The sequence below is a fragment of the Anguilla rostrata genome, chromosome 7 (genome assembly GCF_018555375.3).
Source record: "Anguilla rostrata isolate EN2019 chromosome 7, ASM1855537v3, whole genome shotgun sequence".
NCBI classification, from domain to species: Eukaryota; Metazoa; Chordata; class Actinopteri; order Anguilliformes; family Anguillidae; genus Anguilla; species Anguilla rostrata.
The window spans coordinates 19,302,296-19,315,841 of record NC_057939.1 but is presented as its reverse complement, the minus strand read 5'-3'; the positions used below and the strand labels follow the sequence as shown (position 1 = coordinate 19,315,841).

The window sequence follows — 13,546 nt, the reverse complement described above, 5'->3', positions numbered from 1 at the left end:
ATACTGCTAAAGCAACAAAGGAGATTTTCAAAGCTAAAAACTGTAAATCCTTGACTGGCCAAGTAATTTACCCAGTCTGAATCCAAGTGAACATGTGTTTCATATGCTTAAGTGAAAACCTAAGGCAACTAGCCCCCAAAACCAGCAGGAGCTGGATATGGCTGCAGTACAGGCCTGGCAAGGAATATCCGCTGAAGAAACTCAGCAGCTGGTGATGTCTATGGGTCACAGACTTCAAACAGTCATTGCATGCAAATGATATGTGACAAAGTACTAAACATGACTCCTTTCATTTACATAATATTAATTATGTCCCAAACATTATGATGCCCTGAAATGGGGGAACTATGAACACAACATTCTGTCATTTCTACATGGTGAAACCAAAATGCAGACCAAGGGGTGTCCAGATACTATTGGTCATACAGTGTATCCATACCTTTAGTTTTTGTTATGCATATTTGTTCTAAACAATGCAGATATTGCTTTTTAATGACATTATAAATGATTAATTGTTTCCTGTTGGAATAGAATTTCCCAATTACAGGAAGTACAGTGTCTCCTGTACATGTAGTATATTTTCAAGATTTCAGGAAAAATGGCCTGCGCAAATTTATTTGTATGAAAGTTTCATAGCAAGTTCTCGATTTGCAAGATTATTTATTAATATAAAACACTACCTTATTTTAATATTACTTTTTAAAGAACTGTTGATGCGATTACAATACACAAATCAACTTTGCCTGCCATTTTATTTTGATGAATAGCACACAATTACACATAATTATCACCATATTATTCTGTTAAAATTTTCATTTAATAAAAAAGGTTAAGGACTGTGATTAATAATGTTAATATAGACTGTCAGTGATAGGTAATTTAGTCTGTATGTCCTGTGTCATTTTCCAAAATACATGTCATTTTTGATCACCTTCACTTCTCCATCTGATTCTAATTTTGATTCACATCACTGCATCATTTCACAGATTCCTTACACTTGCCAGAAGGCTAGTTCCTGCTTTTCTTCCATCCTGGCTACTTTCTAACTACAGGAGGTTCTGTAGTGATATCAAAGTTTATGAATATGGAGGAATGTCCAAGTACACTACAGCCATTTCCAGAAAATTGTCCCCTTCATGGATATTCACAAGATGTAACTACCTGAAATGTTTCAAAGGCTGAAAAACACAACTTTGAATGTGAACACGGAGCATAGTATCTGGTTGTTGTATGGAATCTGTGAAGATACTCAGTGGCTGATTACGGCGTTTGCATGGTTTATTCTTCCACAGTAGGCTCCACTGTTTTATTCCAGTGTCTGGAGGTACTGACTCCAATAATGCAGCAGGCCAGCCTCTGGCCTGCATTCCCATGCAGAAGGCTCCCCTCATTGCTTCCCAGGCCCATGTCATCCTCTTTTGCATGGATCACCACGGCCCGACCCAGGACAGAAAGCTCCCCAAACAGCGTCGCTGGGGCTATCAGAACCTGCCGGATGCTCCTGTTGTGACCCGAGAAGTTTCCAAGGTCTCCGGGGTGATTGGGGTGGTTGACCTTCAGTGGATTGTAGTGGCCACCAGTCGAATCGCAGCCACTGCTCAGGTCCCCAAACTCGTGGATATGGATAGCTCTAGACTGGTCATCATTGGAGGGGAAGCCCTGTAGGTTGATCAGTACCCGTAGCGTGCCCTTGGGGTGAACCTGCCTGAACAATACCTGCCCGTAAATCTGAAGCTGCCCCTCGGGCAATAAAGAGCTGGGCCTCATCTCACAGACAGCATACTGGGTTCCATTGAAATCAGGGACACTGGGAGCAGCAGTATGATCTTCTTTTAATGGGATCTCTTCACAGCAAAATGTTTGGAAACCAAGAAATACCACTAGCAGCAGGCAGTTGAATGATGGTGTATTTCTTTCCATTTTTGTCATCCTATAAAAGACAAGTAAAGAGTAAATTAAGAAACGAATATAATCTTAAAGTTGCTTTAAAAATAAATAAATAAATAAAAACATGATTCAGGTCAGTTATTTAAACATTCCAGAATGCACACAATATTATTAAAAATCAAAAGTAGCAAATTAATTTCTACATGGCATGCATTACACACGAGTAACTTAAATAGCTTTGCAGTACAGTGGACAATATGCCATAAGGCTGTACAACTTGCTGTATAAGGCTGTATAACTTCAATGTAACAGTTTTTGGATTCTAACTCCGCTAGTGCTAATACTGAATTCCAAGCTTTCCACACAAGCCTCTAGCTGTTCTTTCCGAAGAAACTAACCTAAAAAAATTCCTATCTACCATTCCAAAAACATAAACAAATGTTTGACCTCGCAAGTGGTATTCCCATACATTTTGTATTATGATTAAAAGAACGACTTGTAGCTTAAAGAGAGCCTACATTTTTATCTACGTTGCAAAACAGCGTAGCTTAAATGTAATTCAAAAATTTGCTTAATAAAGGATTCCAAACAATATATTACGTAGCCTAATGTATCACTCAATAAAGCGAATCATTCAAAGATAACTCAAGAATAATAAACTTAGTAAAAGCGACAATGATATTTACAAATTCTACAACAGCTCTCTCAGTAAACAAAAGCCGCGTGTATTATGAGAAATTCTAAACCTAAAACGTTCTATAATAGCCGTACTTACTTGTTAATAGATTGAACATAAACGATCTCCATACACAGCACTCTATACGTTTAGACCAATTCCTTTACAATTGACAAAACGAGAAGAACGTTAACCAGGCTTTAGACAAACTTTGGTAAGTCTTGCGAAATGATCATATTTACAATGCAAATACGCACACAATGACTCCACAAATTTGGGCAGGGCTTGCATAACAAGTAAGCGTTACAGGTAAACTGAGCATTGGATTGAGCTGTCTGACTATTTCCCATTAAAATAAAATGGCAAATAAATTGAATAGCAAAAATAAATATGAAATTACTTATATTTTCTCTGCATCTGATTGTGTCGTCGCTTCTAATCCGCGTTTCACATAAGAGTATCTTTATTACTTAATTTGTTTCTGCTGTTGCTAGTTAGAGGACTGTGCGTTAGTACAGATAATCTCTCTAATTTTCAGTTGCTGTTAGTTAGAGAACATAACTGTGCGTTAGTTAAACAGTGTATGCAGTCACGTGTTACTGCTAAAGTTCCCAGTATTGATGGCTGGACCACAACAGAGGGGCCAGCCCTACAAACGCGAATGTATGTGACTGAGTGAGTGAGTGAGTGATCAAATTACACCATTGGTCGGCCGGATCACGTGTGTTAGGTCCAGCCATAAACTAGGGTTTAACCTCGGGCGCGTTCAGCCCCGACAAAACGTAGCAAAACGTTTTTTAAACTGAAACGGTGGTGTGTTGAACACCCTGTTGTGTTATGCAAGCGTTGCAACTACGGCAGCTGAGAAGGCCATTCTTTGTGTTCTTTTCGATGAATTTTCGGAGCCTGATGAAATCGGTTTGAACAGCCTACGTGTTTAATAGGCTACTATAAAATACTTTCGACAAACATGACATCTAATGTCTTCAGTTGTTGCATACACCAAGCTGCAGTGGACGCATTCGTAAAGGACTTCAGTTGGATCCATAGTGCTCACTGCCTCAAGGCTACAGCGGGGTTTATGTACACGTCGCTGCTGATTGGGTAACACCTCTGACAAACCCACCAAACGTAGTAGTATGGCAAATATAACCAATAAGATGCTGCAAAATGTGCGTTTTGTTCTGAATACGAGTAGTGTAGCATAATGAATCAGGTCTGTATGGACAGTAATGAGCAAAAAGCTTGTCAATCTCATGGCTGATGACCAACTAGGTGATAAGGTAACATCTGGAGGTTTAAATACCTATTTTGACGACTAGGAGGTGATTTAACTATAACTGATGTAACTAATCCATGAACATAACGGGGTTAAACCGTAAACTAATGAAAGTACAATAACGCAATACAAAGCTTAATGTAGTAAAAGCAAAAATATTTGCTTGTCTGCTTGATAAATGCCAGTTAATGACTTTCCTTATTGCACATTTATGATTCTAATGTCAGAGAGCTGACATGATGATTGAATTATATTTTTGTGTTATATTTTGTTGTCACATGAACTATGTGGGTTTTATATTTGTTTTATTTATCCTTTAGGATGCCCTATGACTGACATCTCTTTTATGAATGGGGTGCTACCATAAACACATTAGCAGTCATGTGACAAGACAGATAATTTGTGTGTGCAGTGCAGCCAGTGAGCAGCAGAGAACATTATTAACTGAATATGACAAAAATATTTGAGAAAAATCATCATACAGAAAATCATTTTTTTAAAAATAAAGTCTTCTATTAATAGAATCATGAGGTTTCTGGTCTTTCAGTAGGAGCTTTTCAGTCTTCTGATCGATGCCCAGATTTTTAATTCAGCCGAGAACAATCCACTTTTTCCTGCCCATTCTCTGAAGGCACCTCTCTCTCTCTCTCTCTCCCACTGTCTATCTCTTTTTCTCTCCCTCTCCCTCTCTCTCTCCCTCTGTCTCTCTCTCTCTCTCTGATAGCAGGCCTGCCAGGCTTTCCTATTTCACACACAACTGGACTGTTATTTAATTGCCTGTGAAAGAAAGAGAAAAAAGTCTGGTATTTTAAATTAGCCTTGGATATAGAGCATTAGTAAGGCTTTGTTGTAATGTTAACTTCCTCTTCCCCATCACCATCAATCCCCAGTTACAAGCAATGAGCCATTTGCCATTACAAAGCTTGTTAGCAATGCCCAGGTTGTGTAATTACCTGTGTCGATGGCAATGATTGTCTTAGGTACTGGCCGATTCATCACTACATAATCCAATAGGTTTTAAGTGGCAAGGAAGCATTTAATGAATATAGATAAGTAATATTTTTTAGAATTATTACTTATTTCTGTGTATTATGCACTCTGTATATGTCCTTTGCAAAAATCCTGTTTACATTAGTATTGAGTGAAGAAACCATGTTGTGTTTTTCTAAAGCTGAAAACAAGGGCATCTTCCAATAATACAGTCAGTTACTGTTACGTTTGGGTACTTTTAAGTGAAAAATCTTAAACGCTGGCTACCCTAAGGTCTTTGTATTTATTCATGAGCTGAGCTACCAAATGCCAGGGAAGTGGTCATTACAGCATAACAATGGAGGGCTGTTGTTCATATTGTTCTGTATTCAAGCTAGATTCACTATATAATAGTGAAGAAATTACACAAGACTATAGAATTTCCTTTGTAATTCCACATTTCTTAGAAATGCAAAAGGTTAAAATTGGATTAACATTTTAATCATAATATAACTAATACCAGAGATACCCAACGGCAAACCAAATAGCAAAAAATAACAAGTAGCATTCCACTGAAAGCAAGAATAGTATGGACTAATTTGTTACAGTGTAAATCAAATTTTCTGATGCCTCTTAACAATCATCCCATCATGTTGACGTTTCAGCACACTTAGATACCCATAAGGACAGAACGTATATGTTCTGGCACAGTTTGACATTCACCAGAATGGACTGTGGCCTAGGTCTAATATGCACCATACCCCGAACTGTAATAGTAAATGCATTTAGTGCTTTCCAAACATACTCCAGGTATGCTACCATGCAACACTCCTAGTAGGCTAGGTCCAATTTCCTTACCCATATTCAGGTTTGTTGAGTGTGAGTGGATAGTGATTGCTACCGTAGATGAGTGAACATATTGCCAGATTTTAAAATGGCGAACCTGCCCGATAAGAGGCTCAAACCTGCCCAATCTTGAAAAAATAGCCCAATTTTTTTTAAATAAAGAAAAAAAGCACAGGACTAATGAATATACATACATACGAACACACACATTATATGCCTACTTATTTCTCCTCATGCTCATTGTGCAAGATCTAGGACAGCACTCACATGCACGCCACGTGATGACAAATGCAGCCACTTTTTGGATTTTAGTTTATTATTTCCCGTGATGTTTCATGACTTTTCTATTTGAAAATGTAGCTAGCTGTATCTGTCTGTGGTATTGACTGCATGTATCCCAAGTTTTATGCACACCATGCACTTCTCCAAGTTTGCCTTCGGCCTGGGGAATTAAAAATAATCCCCTTCCCTCCAAACGTTCAGGATAACGCCTGTCAAGTTTTGCAAGTTAACCAAACAGTAGCTTTTAACCGCCTACAGAAGCTTTGTAACTTGTAGCTAGCTAACTAACGTTTTTTCCCCTACTATCAGCTATATTGCTGCAGACAATGTCGGACCTAGATGTCGGAGGAAATAGTATACAGCAAGTTTAGCGACCGCCTCTAAGCAGTTATTGGTGGACTGTAGTGTTACGGTTTACATTCTTTGCAGCATAAACTGTACGGGGCTCTGTGCTGGACTTAATGACAGTCTCTCAGACCTATTGTGGTATCGCCTACACACGTAAACAACTGAATCTGGCAAGCAACCACTGCGCCCTCTCTGCCAAAAAAAATTAAAAATCTGTTAAATTTATAATGGGTCCTACACACATTCCATTACATAATAATATTGCCTTTTTACAGCCAGACAGAACAAAGGGGGGAAATTAGTGTAAAGCAAAGTGGAACCTCTACATGTCCCTATCTGTCAAAGAAGGTACTACACGCAGCACGAGGAGGGGCGGTCGTCTTCACTGGCGCTCAATACAATATCTTCCGACACGAATTTGTACCGGCTTCCCTAGGCATTGGTCTATAGCATTGCGCGCTGCTAAATTCCCGTTATCTACTCTTACCGTCTTATTCATTGATGAGCCTCTTAAAAATACCAATTCCTTCTCAGAATCATTATACGACTTATTTTAGATAGGCCAACAATTTAACATTTTCCTCTATTTTCCCTGAAATAATAATGATGAGGTAAGTGCTTCCGGTCGCCATCTTGTCGCTAACGGTATGTGTGGGAAGGAGGGTTTGGAATAATTGTCCACTTTGGTTGATTATTTGAAACGTATGCGTGTACAAGATGTCGAAAAGACATCGGCTGGATTTAGGAGACGACTATTCATCTGGTAAAAAGAGAATATCATCTGACGGGTAAGTATAAGGGGCTGTATTATTATCAAGTATGCTGCTACCAGCTTGTGTTTGGATTTACAATGTTAGCTAAAACGACCACGCTGTGTGATGAACTGCACCATGCCCAAAACAAATAGCTAGCTAGCTGCCTGCCATGCAGTGGCAGTATGATGTATCTTTCGCCCGCCAATATCATTGGTCCTATAGCATTGTTAATTATATATTAAGCTTGGCTTATAGCTATCTATAAACTATCGATCAAACATAGTAAACTACATGTATTCAGCCATGTTATATTTTGCCACAGCTGAAACCGACGCCGGACGACGTTAGCTAACGTTGGGTAGCTAGCTAGGGGTTTATAAGTTTAATAGCTAATGTTGTTGGCTAGCTTGCAAGTGTGACCTTCTTGGACATTGGCAGCAGCCAGCTGTCTTGCGCATGGGGCCTAGTCGCGCCTCATCTAGACATCAAGGAACTTGCTGTTATTATGTGGTGTATCTTTGAATTTCTGTGCGTTTAGCTTCAACCTATGTAGACATTCTGTTTACAACTCCAGCCAGTTTTATAAGTATACGCTGCATGACTGCACTTCGGTAGCATTGTCAGCGAACTAGCTAGGTCTAGCTATCTGGCTAACATTGAGCATCCCAGAAAGCGAGCTTTCAGTTGAGCATGACTGAAATACACCATCCTACTGGGTAACCTTGGCTTTGGGCCTATCTGCTGGTAAAACTAACCAATAATTCTACTGCTGGTAAGTTAGTAAGACTTACTTAGCTGGGCCGCATGAGAAACTTCTAGACTCCACAAGTAACATTAGCATATAGCCTGCATAGGCTATAAAGGTGCTGTGGTATGACAGGTGAGTTATCAATGCTGCTCGGACTGTTCTCTTATGGTACTGGAATTCATATTTGCATGTTACGATAGCTCCTTGAAACAAATGGTGAGAGAAACGAACAACCCTCTCAAGAGGCATCATAGAAATGACCAGCTAACACAAGCTTATGACTATTTATTCATTTACCCAGTTGACTGACGTTGGTTTACTGAAGATGCACCGCTTAAAGCTATATGAAACCCAGACCAGGTCAGCTAAACGTTATTTCAACAAAAACGTTTTCTATGGACAAAAATGGCAAGTTACTCACGCATACAAAGCAATGTCTTATTCTTTCATTGAAACTTGCAAAATCTAGGTTTACCGTTGAAAGTGATGATCTCAATATGAGGCCAATTTACAACAAACTAATACGTAACTATAATAATATCTCGTCTACAACTCAAAAATCCTAGACCAAATTTTTCCTGATGACATTATACCCGAAATGGTGAAAATTTGATTCATTTTGAAATATTCTTTAGGTTTTCTTGGAGATAAACTTTAGAATCTCTCCTGACTATATTAACCACTCATTTTTGGGTTAACATTGTACATGTTTGCTTCACACCTTAATCATTAATAATAAGTATTAATAAGAAATTAATAAGAAATATTGTTTGTCACTATCGCAGTGGCAGTTTAGCCTGCCTGTAATAATAATGTCAGCGATCCCACCTCTTCTGTGCAGATTTCACAGGATTAGTAAACTAGATAGCTAATATATTTATTTTCTACCATCCTCGAGACCTGCTGTTGCGATTGGTTGCAAGGAGAGGGAAGTGGAGAGGGAAGGAGGGTGACAGGCGGTGGGAAAGCAAGCTACTTTTAAGCAAATTTCTTCCAAGAGCATATAGTATACAGTAAATATAATTTTACACCTCTAAAGACCCATTCTATTATTTGGTTTATCAAGTGTCCTTTTGGAATCTCCAAATGGCCTTTTTGGATACCTGCCTAGGAAAACAACACACAATGCTCATTTTTGGTATTGTCATCAAACTTGAACCGGGATTTGTCCAGTGTTGTGACTGATGCTGCAATGTGTTTCTAAACCCATTAGGCACAGCCACAAGCATTCGTACCCTGCTAAAAAAAAAAACATTTGGGTGTGAAAAAACTTCCACTGCATTTGAGCTTCTGCTACTTTGTTTAAGGAATATTTTGAGTTATTCTGACTCTTTGAAAAGAAACTCCCAAGGTTACCTTACAGAAGAGTTCAGGATTATGCTTGTAATTGAAAGGGTTCATGAACAGTAACCATTTTATTTAGCATATTTTATTTTCAGGCTTGTGTTAAAAAAGGGGGTGCTACTTAAGGGGTTAATGATTGTTTGATCATGTCTTAATAAAACCTCTGATATATAGGGCCTACAACTCATTAAGTGTTAGGTCTATTTTGAGTCATTCTTTTTATAGGCCGTATAGTAGATATTAAGTTTATCGCTAATAATAAATAATCGTTTAATGGGCACTGACGATTGATTAAAAGAAATGCAGGAAATTTGCCTCCCTAATTTGGACTTGTCTGCACATTAAGCTATTTAATTTTCTGTTTGGTGTTCTTAACAATAGCTAACTGCTTCAAATGGATCTGGCCTCCCAGCCTTGTGTTTGAGAACATTGGGCCCATGCTGGGCTACTATCTTAGCAGACAAAGATGCTAATTACGGGTCTGCTCACAGTGCTTCACTCAGTAGTTTGTAAAGACCCTGTGAATTCAACATCTTCTGATATAGTTGTATTTATACATAGATAACCAGAGAAAACAAAAACGGTGATATTAAGCCTCCTTTGTTCAGTTGATGTTTTTAATGAGTCCTCATTACAGGAGGATTTGGTATTGGCCATTTCGAGCAAGTTACTGTACATGGCTGCTTGCATTTTAACCAATCAGCGCAGCAACATGTAGGCCTAGCTAAGTTCAGTCGACTAGCAATTAAAGATGTGCAAGAAGTGAAATTACATAATGGATATGCCTGTCAGACCTCCAGCTCTCCTGCATTGAAATGACATACTTTACACCAAAAGGAAATTTTGTTTTCATACTTATAACAAATTGAATGTAAATCATGTAAATCAGTGCAATGAACACTTTAAAAGCCAGAAAAAAAGATTGCAGAGGATTTTTATTGAGAGTAATGAAATGCACACATGACTAATGAAATGTGACTAATTAAAATGATTTAAGTTCATTATAAAGAGTAAACTCATTCCAGGTCTGTGCTTTTGTCCTTTTATGGTGTGTACTTTAAACATCCTATGCCATTTTGGTTACACTTAAGCAGGCTTCATACACAGTACTCCAGTTACAAAGGTTGGAATACTTTAAGGTAAATATTCTGTAACATTGCCTGCATAACCCTTTTTAAAAATACATGTGTATAGATGTAAATAAATCAATAAGTGTACTAGTCCAGACTGCTGACTAATGGTACTGGTACAATTAGTGTACCCCCTGATAGACCATGTTACATTGAAATTTGCACCCTTGGCCTGCGCAGATGCCAAATCTGGCCGATTCTCACCCATTTAGGTACTGTTCTATTTAAGGTTTTATAACTTTAAATGTGAGCATTGCAGAGACTCAGAAAATGGCTTAAATGAAGCAAGTCACTTGTGCCATTTGGATTAGTTTATTTTCATAAATGAGTTAGTAGTTAAGTAGAAGCTTAGTTTTGCTACGCAAACACTGCCCAGGGTAAGCTAACAATGCTCCTATGCTAACACCTATTTAGCCCCCAATACAAATGTACTGAGCATTATTAGCAAAATAATGTCTTAACAGTTGTCTCTAACAACCAATTCAAATATAACAATATGAAAAATATGACAACGTGAATAATTGAAATGTTACAAGCAGCAGCACGTACATCTTCACCATGTTCATATGTTTCCTGGCTAGACTTCATGCTTCCCCGCTCCTCTTCTGACCCACTCAGCATGGTCGATTTTGCTTTAGCAATGCTGGTGAGTTGGCAAAATTAGTTGTCTTCCAAAAATCAAAGGAAAACAAGTTACGCCTCAACGAGTGCTTATGTATTACTGTGTAAGGTTACGGTTGACTGTGCAATGCTATCCTGAAGCAACTATTCATGCTGTTGCGTGGGACTCTCAGTTGTTGTTCTGAATTTTCAATGAAACATGCCATACACTGTTGAAAATCTTACACCGTCCTCTATTGGATATAAGAATTATCAAACCAGAAAAACCACTAAAAATAGTTATAACTGCGTAAAAAGTGAGTGGGGTTTTGTGCGTGGCTGATGTAAATGCCTTGCACAGAGTAATGCTTTTAGTGCTGTTTTAGTTCTGTGGTGATTAGCCTAATAAAGTGCAGCTGAATTCGTCATCTGCTTCATTTCACGGCAAAGACATCAGAAGTAGCCATATTTGACCCATGAATCCATTAGGCCTTGCTAACGTTAGCTTATTACAGTCAGATGCACAGTGTGTTTCTGGGAGATGGAGTTAGGATCCAATAGGCGGGCATGGTTGGTGATGTGATGTTAAAAGTTCAGTTGTTAGTAGATATGGATAGTTCAGCCATTGAATTCCTCTGTACCCATGAAAAGGCATGCTGAATGTAGTTGTTTGCAAACAGGTAAATAATGAATAAGACCTACTGAGCTTTGGCGACTATGCAACATGACAAATTGGGCTATCAATCCTCTGTAGATACACTATCTTAATGTGCCTTTTGATCGTTTTATTGTTTAAGGAGCATAAAAACGTCGTTGGTTGTTCATGTTTATGAGCTTCTCACTCTGCACTGATGCTGTTGCCTACGAGTGTCTACTCTTGTTCAACTCGTCCATGACGAGTGGCTTGAAGGTCCTCATCCTTCATTGTAGCATTCAGTAACACCACTCAGAAGGTGAATAGACATTGACAGTGTTTTCAGGAAATCGTTTTTACATTTGCAGATAACACTCGGTGTTACTGGCTAAAATGCTAATTCAGTTGAATTGGCAATAACAAAAACTCTGCAGCATGCACCATGAAGTGTCTTATAAACTTGTTTATTTTTTCATTTTTAAGGTTGCACAGTTACTATTGTGTAGTAGCAAACACTATAGTTTTGACCATATTGGGTTTTAAAAAAATAAGCTATATAAATGGTAAATATACATATAAATGAATATATAAAGTGGAATAGGCTCTGTATTTGTCTATAATGTATAGCTATGGGCTGTTGTTTTCCAGATGTACTCTACATTTGATCATCTGATGTTCATTTCATAGACTTATAATAAAGATACATTTCAGCCTTTTAAAAGTCTAATGACAAGCCTAATTCTTTTTCAGTGTATGTTTTTGTTTTGTTCGTGGACATATATTTTAGTAATTTTAGTATATTTTGATACTAAAACGAGCACCAAATCTGTACATCACTAATGATTATTATTGCCTTTATTTAATTTCTTTTAAATTCTTTGTTTTTTTGTGCATGCAAGCATGCTTGACAAGATGTACTTGAGGGTGGAGAGGTTTACCTGTGGTTTGTTACCCTTGCAGGGCCTAGTGTATTTTTGTGCACTTAAGCTTTGATTAAGCCCATGAGGTAAGAATGAAATTTTGGAATCTTTAATGGTCCCGTCCATATGTCCTCACAGGAAAGATCGCGACCGGGACAGAGACCGCGATGACCGTTCAAAGGACCGGGACCGCGACAGAGACCGGGACCGGGACCGCGACCGCGACAGAGAGAAGGACGCGAAGGCCCCGAGCATCTCCCTCAACCCCATGATGGCGGGCGGCGGCGGCGGGCTGCTCCCGCTCAAGCAGACCGCCATGCAACAGCAGATCAACCCCTTCACCAACCTGCCGCACACGCCGCGCTACTACGAGATCCTGAAGAAGCGCCTGCAGCTGCCCGTGTGGGAGTACAAGGAGCGCTTCGGCGACATCCTCAACCGCCACCAGAGCTTCGTGCTCGTCGGGGAGACGGGCTCCGGCAAGACCACGCAGGTGAGACCCTCCCCAGAACCGCCCAGCACCAGGTGTGCCCCCCTCCCCTCTCTGTTCCCTCATTCTGTAAAGCCGGGGGAGAGCCACAGGGTTTCATACTAAAGTCTGTATTTCAGACACAAGAAACTGTGCAGGGTGTCTGTACTGAGGTACTTTAATTGATAAGTAAAATTTTGAGTGACCAGGAACACCACCGAACCCTGTGTCACTCTAGGACCGTGGGTGCAGACCCCTGCAGCCCAGAGGGGCGGTTTAAACCGCGGTTGGAATCGGACGGAGGCGGTATTGCCGGTGGCGGCAGCGTCCTCCTGCTAGCACGCCGCTACCGTCGCGTTTGCCCACGGGCTCAAATCCGTCCCGAAGTTCTAGCTTGGCGGCGGCTTATTTACGCGGCATAATCCTCCTGCGTTTAGGTCCCCGCTGGACGTTCGTGCGCCATTAAGCCCGGCGAGCGAGCGCGGGCCGTGAGCGTTCCCCGGCGGACGCGGGGCGGCGCGCGGCGCGCGGCATCAAAACAAACCGGCTAACCGCCGGACCCCGTGCGGCGTCTCAGCCCGCAGCTTTCATCTCTGAGCTCCATCAGCGGCTGAACCGCGGAGCCCCAGAGAACGCGCGGGGGGGTTATGGGGGGTTAT

At 40.0% G+C, this 13,546-nt stretch overlaps 2 protein-coding genes across 3 annotated transcripts in view; one reads left to right on the top strand and one right to left on the bottom strand.

The window, feature by feature from the left end:
* Window positions 1-733: 733 nt before the first annotated feature.
* Window positions 734-2,828, bottom strand: LOC135259284 (extracellular superoxide dismutase [Cu-Zn]-like). Its single transcript, XM_064343480.1, has 2 exons — window positions 2,663-2,828; window positions 734-1,930 (listed from the first exon to the last, which is right to left on the bottom strand). Exons 1-2 carry the CDS (start codon window positions 2,692-2,694, stop codon window positions 1,279-1,281), a joined length of 684 nt encoding a protein of 227 aa, XP_064199550.1. The 5' UTR covers window positions 2,695-2,828; the 3' UTR covers window positions 734-1,278.
* A 3,848-nt stretch (window positions 2,829-6,676) lies between these two features.
* The window catches only part of dhx15 (DEAH (Asp-Glu-Ala-His) box helicase 15), a 40,410-nt gene continuing 33,540 nt past the window's right edge, over window positions 6,677-13,546 (top strand). Inside the window, exons 1-2 of one of the 2 annotated variants that reach the window (XM_064343476.1) lie at window positions 6,677-6,898; window positions 12,557-12,911. In XM_064343476.1, the coding sequence (XP_064199546.1) occupies window positions 6,891-6,898; window positions 12,557-12,911 (363 nt within the window). In that variant the 5' untranslated portion in view covers window positions 6,677-6,890. The other variant, XM_064343475.1, reaches the window with a different exon arrangement.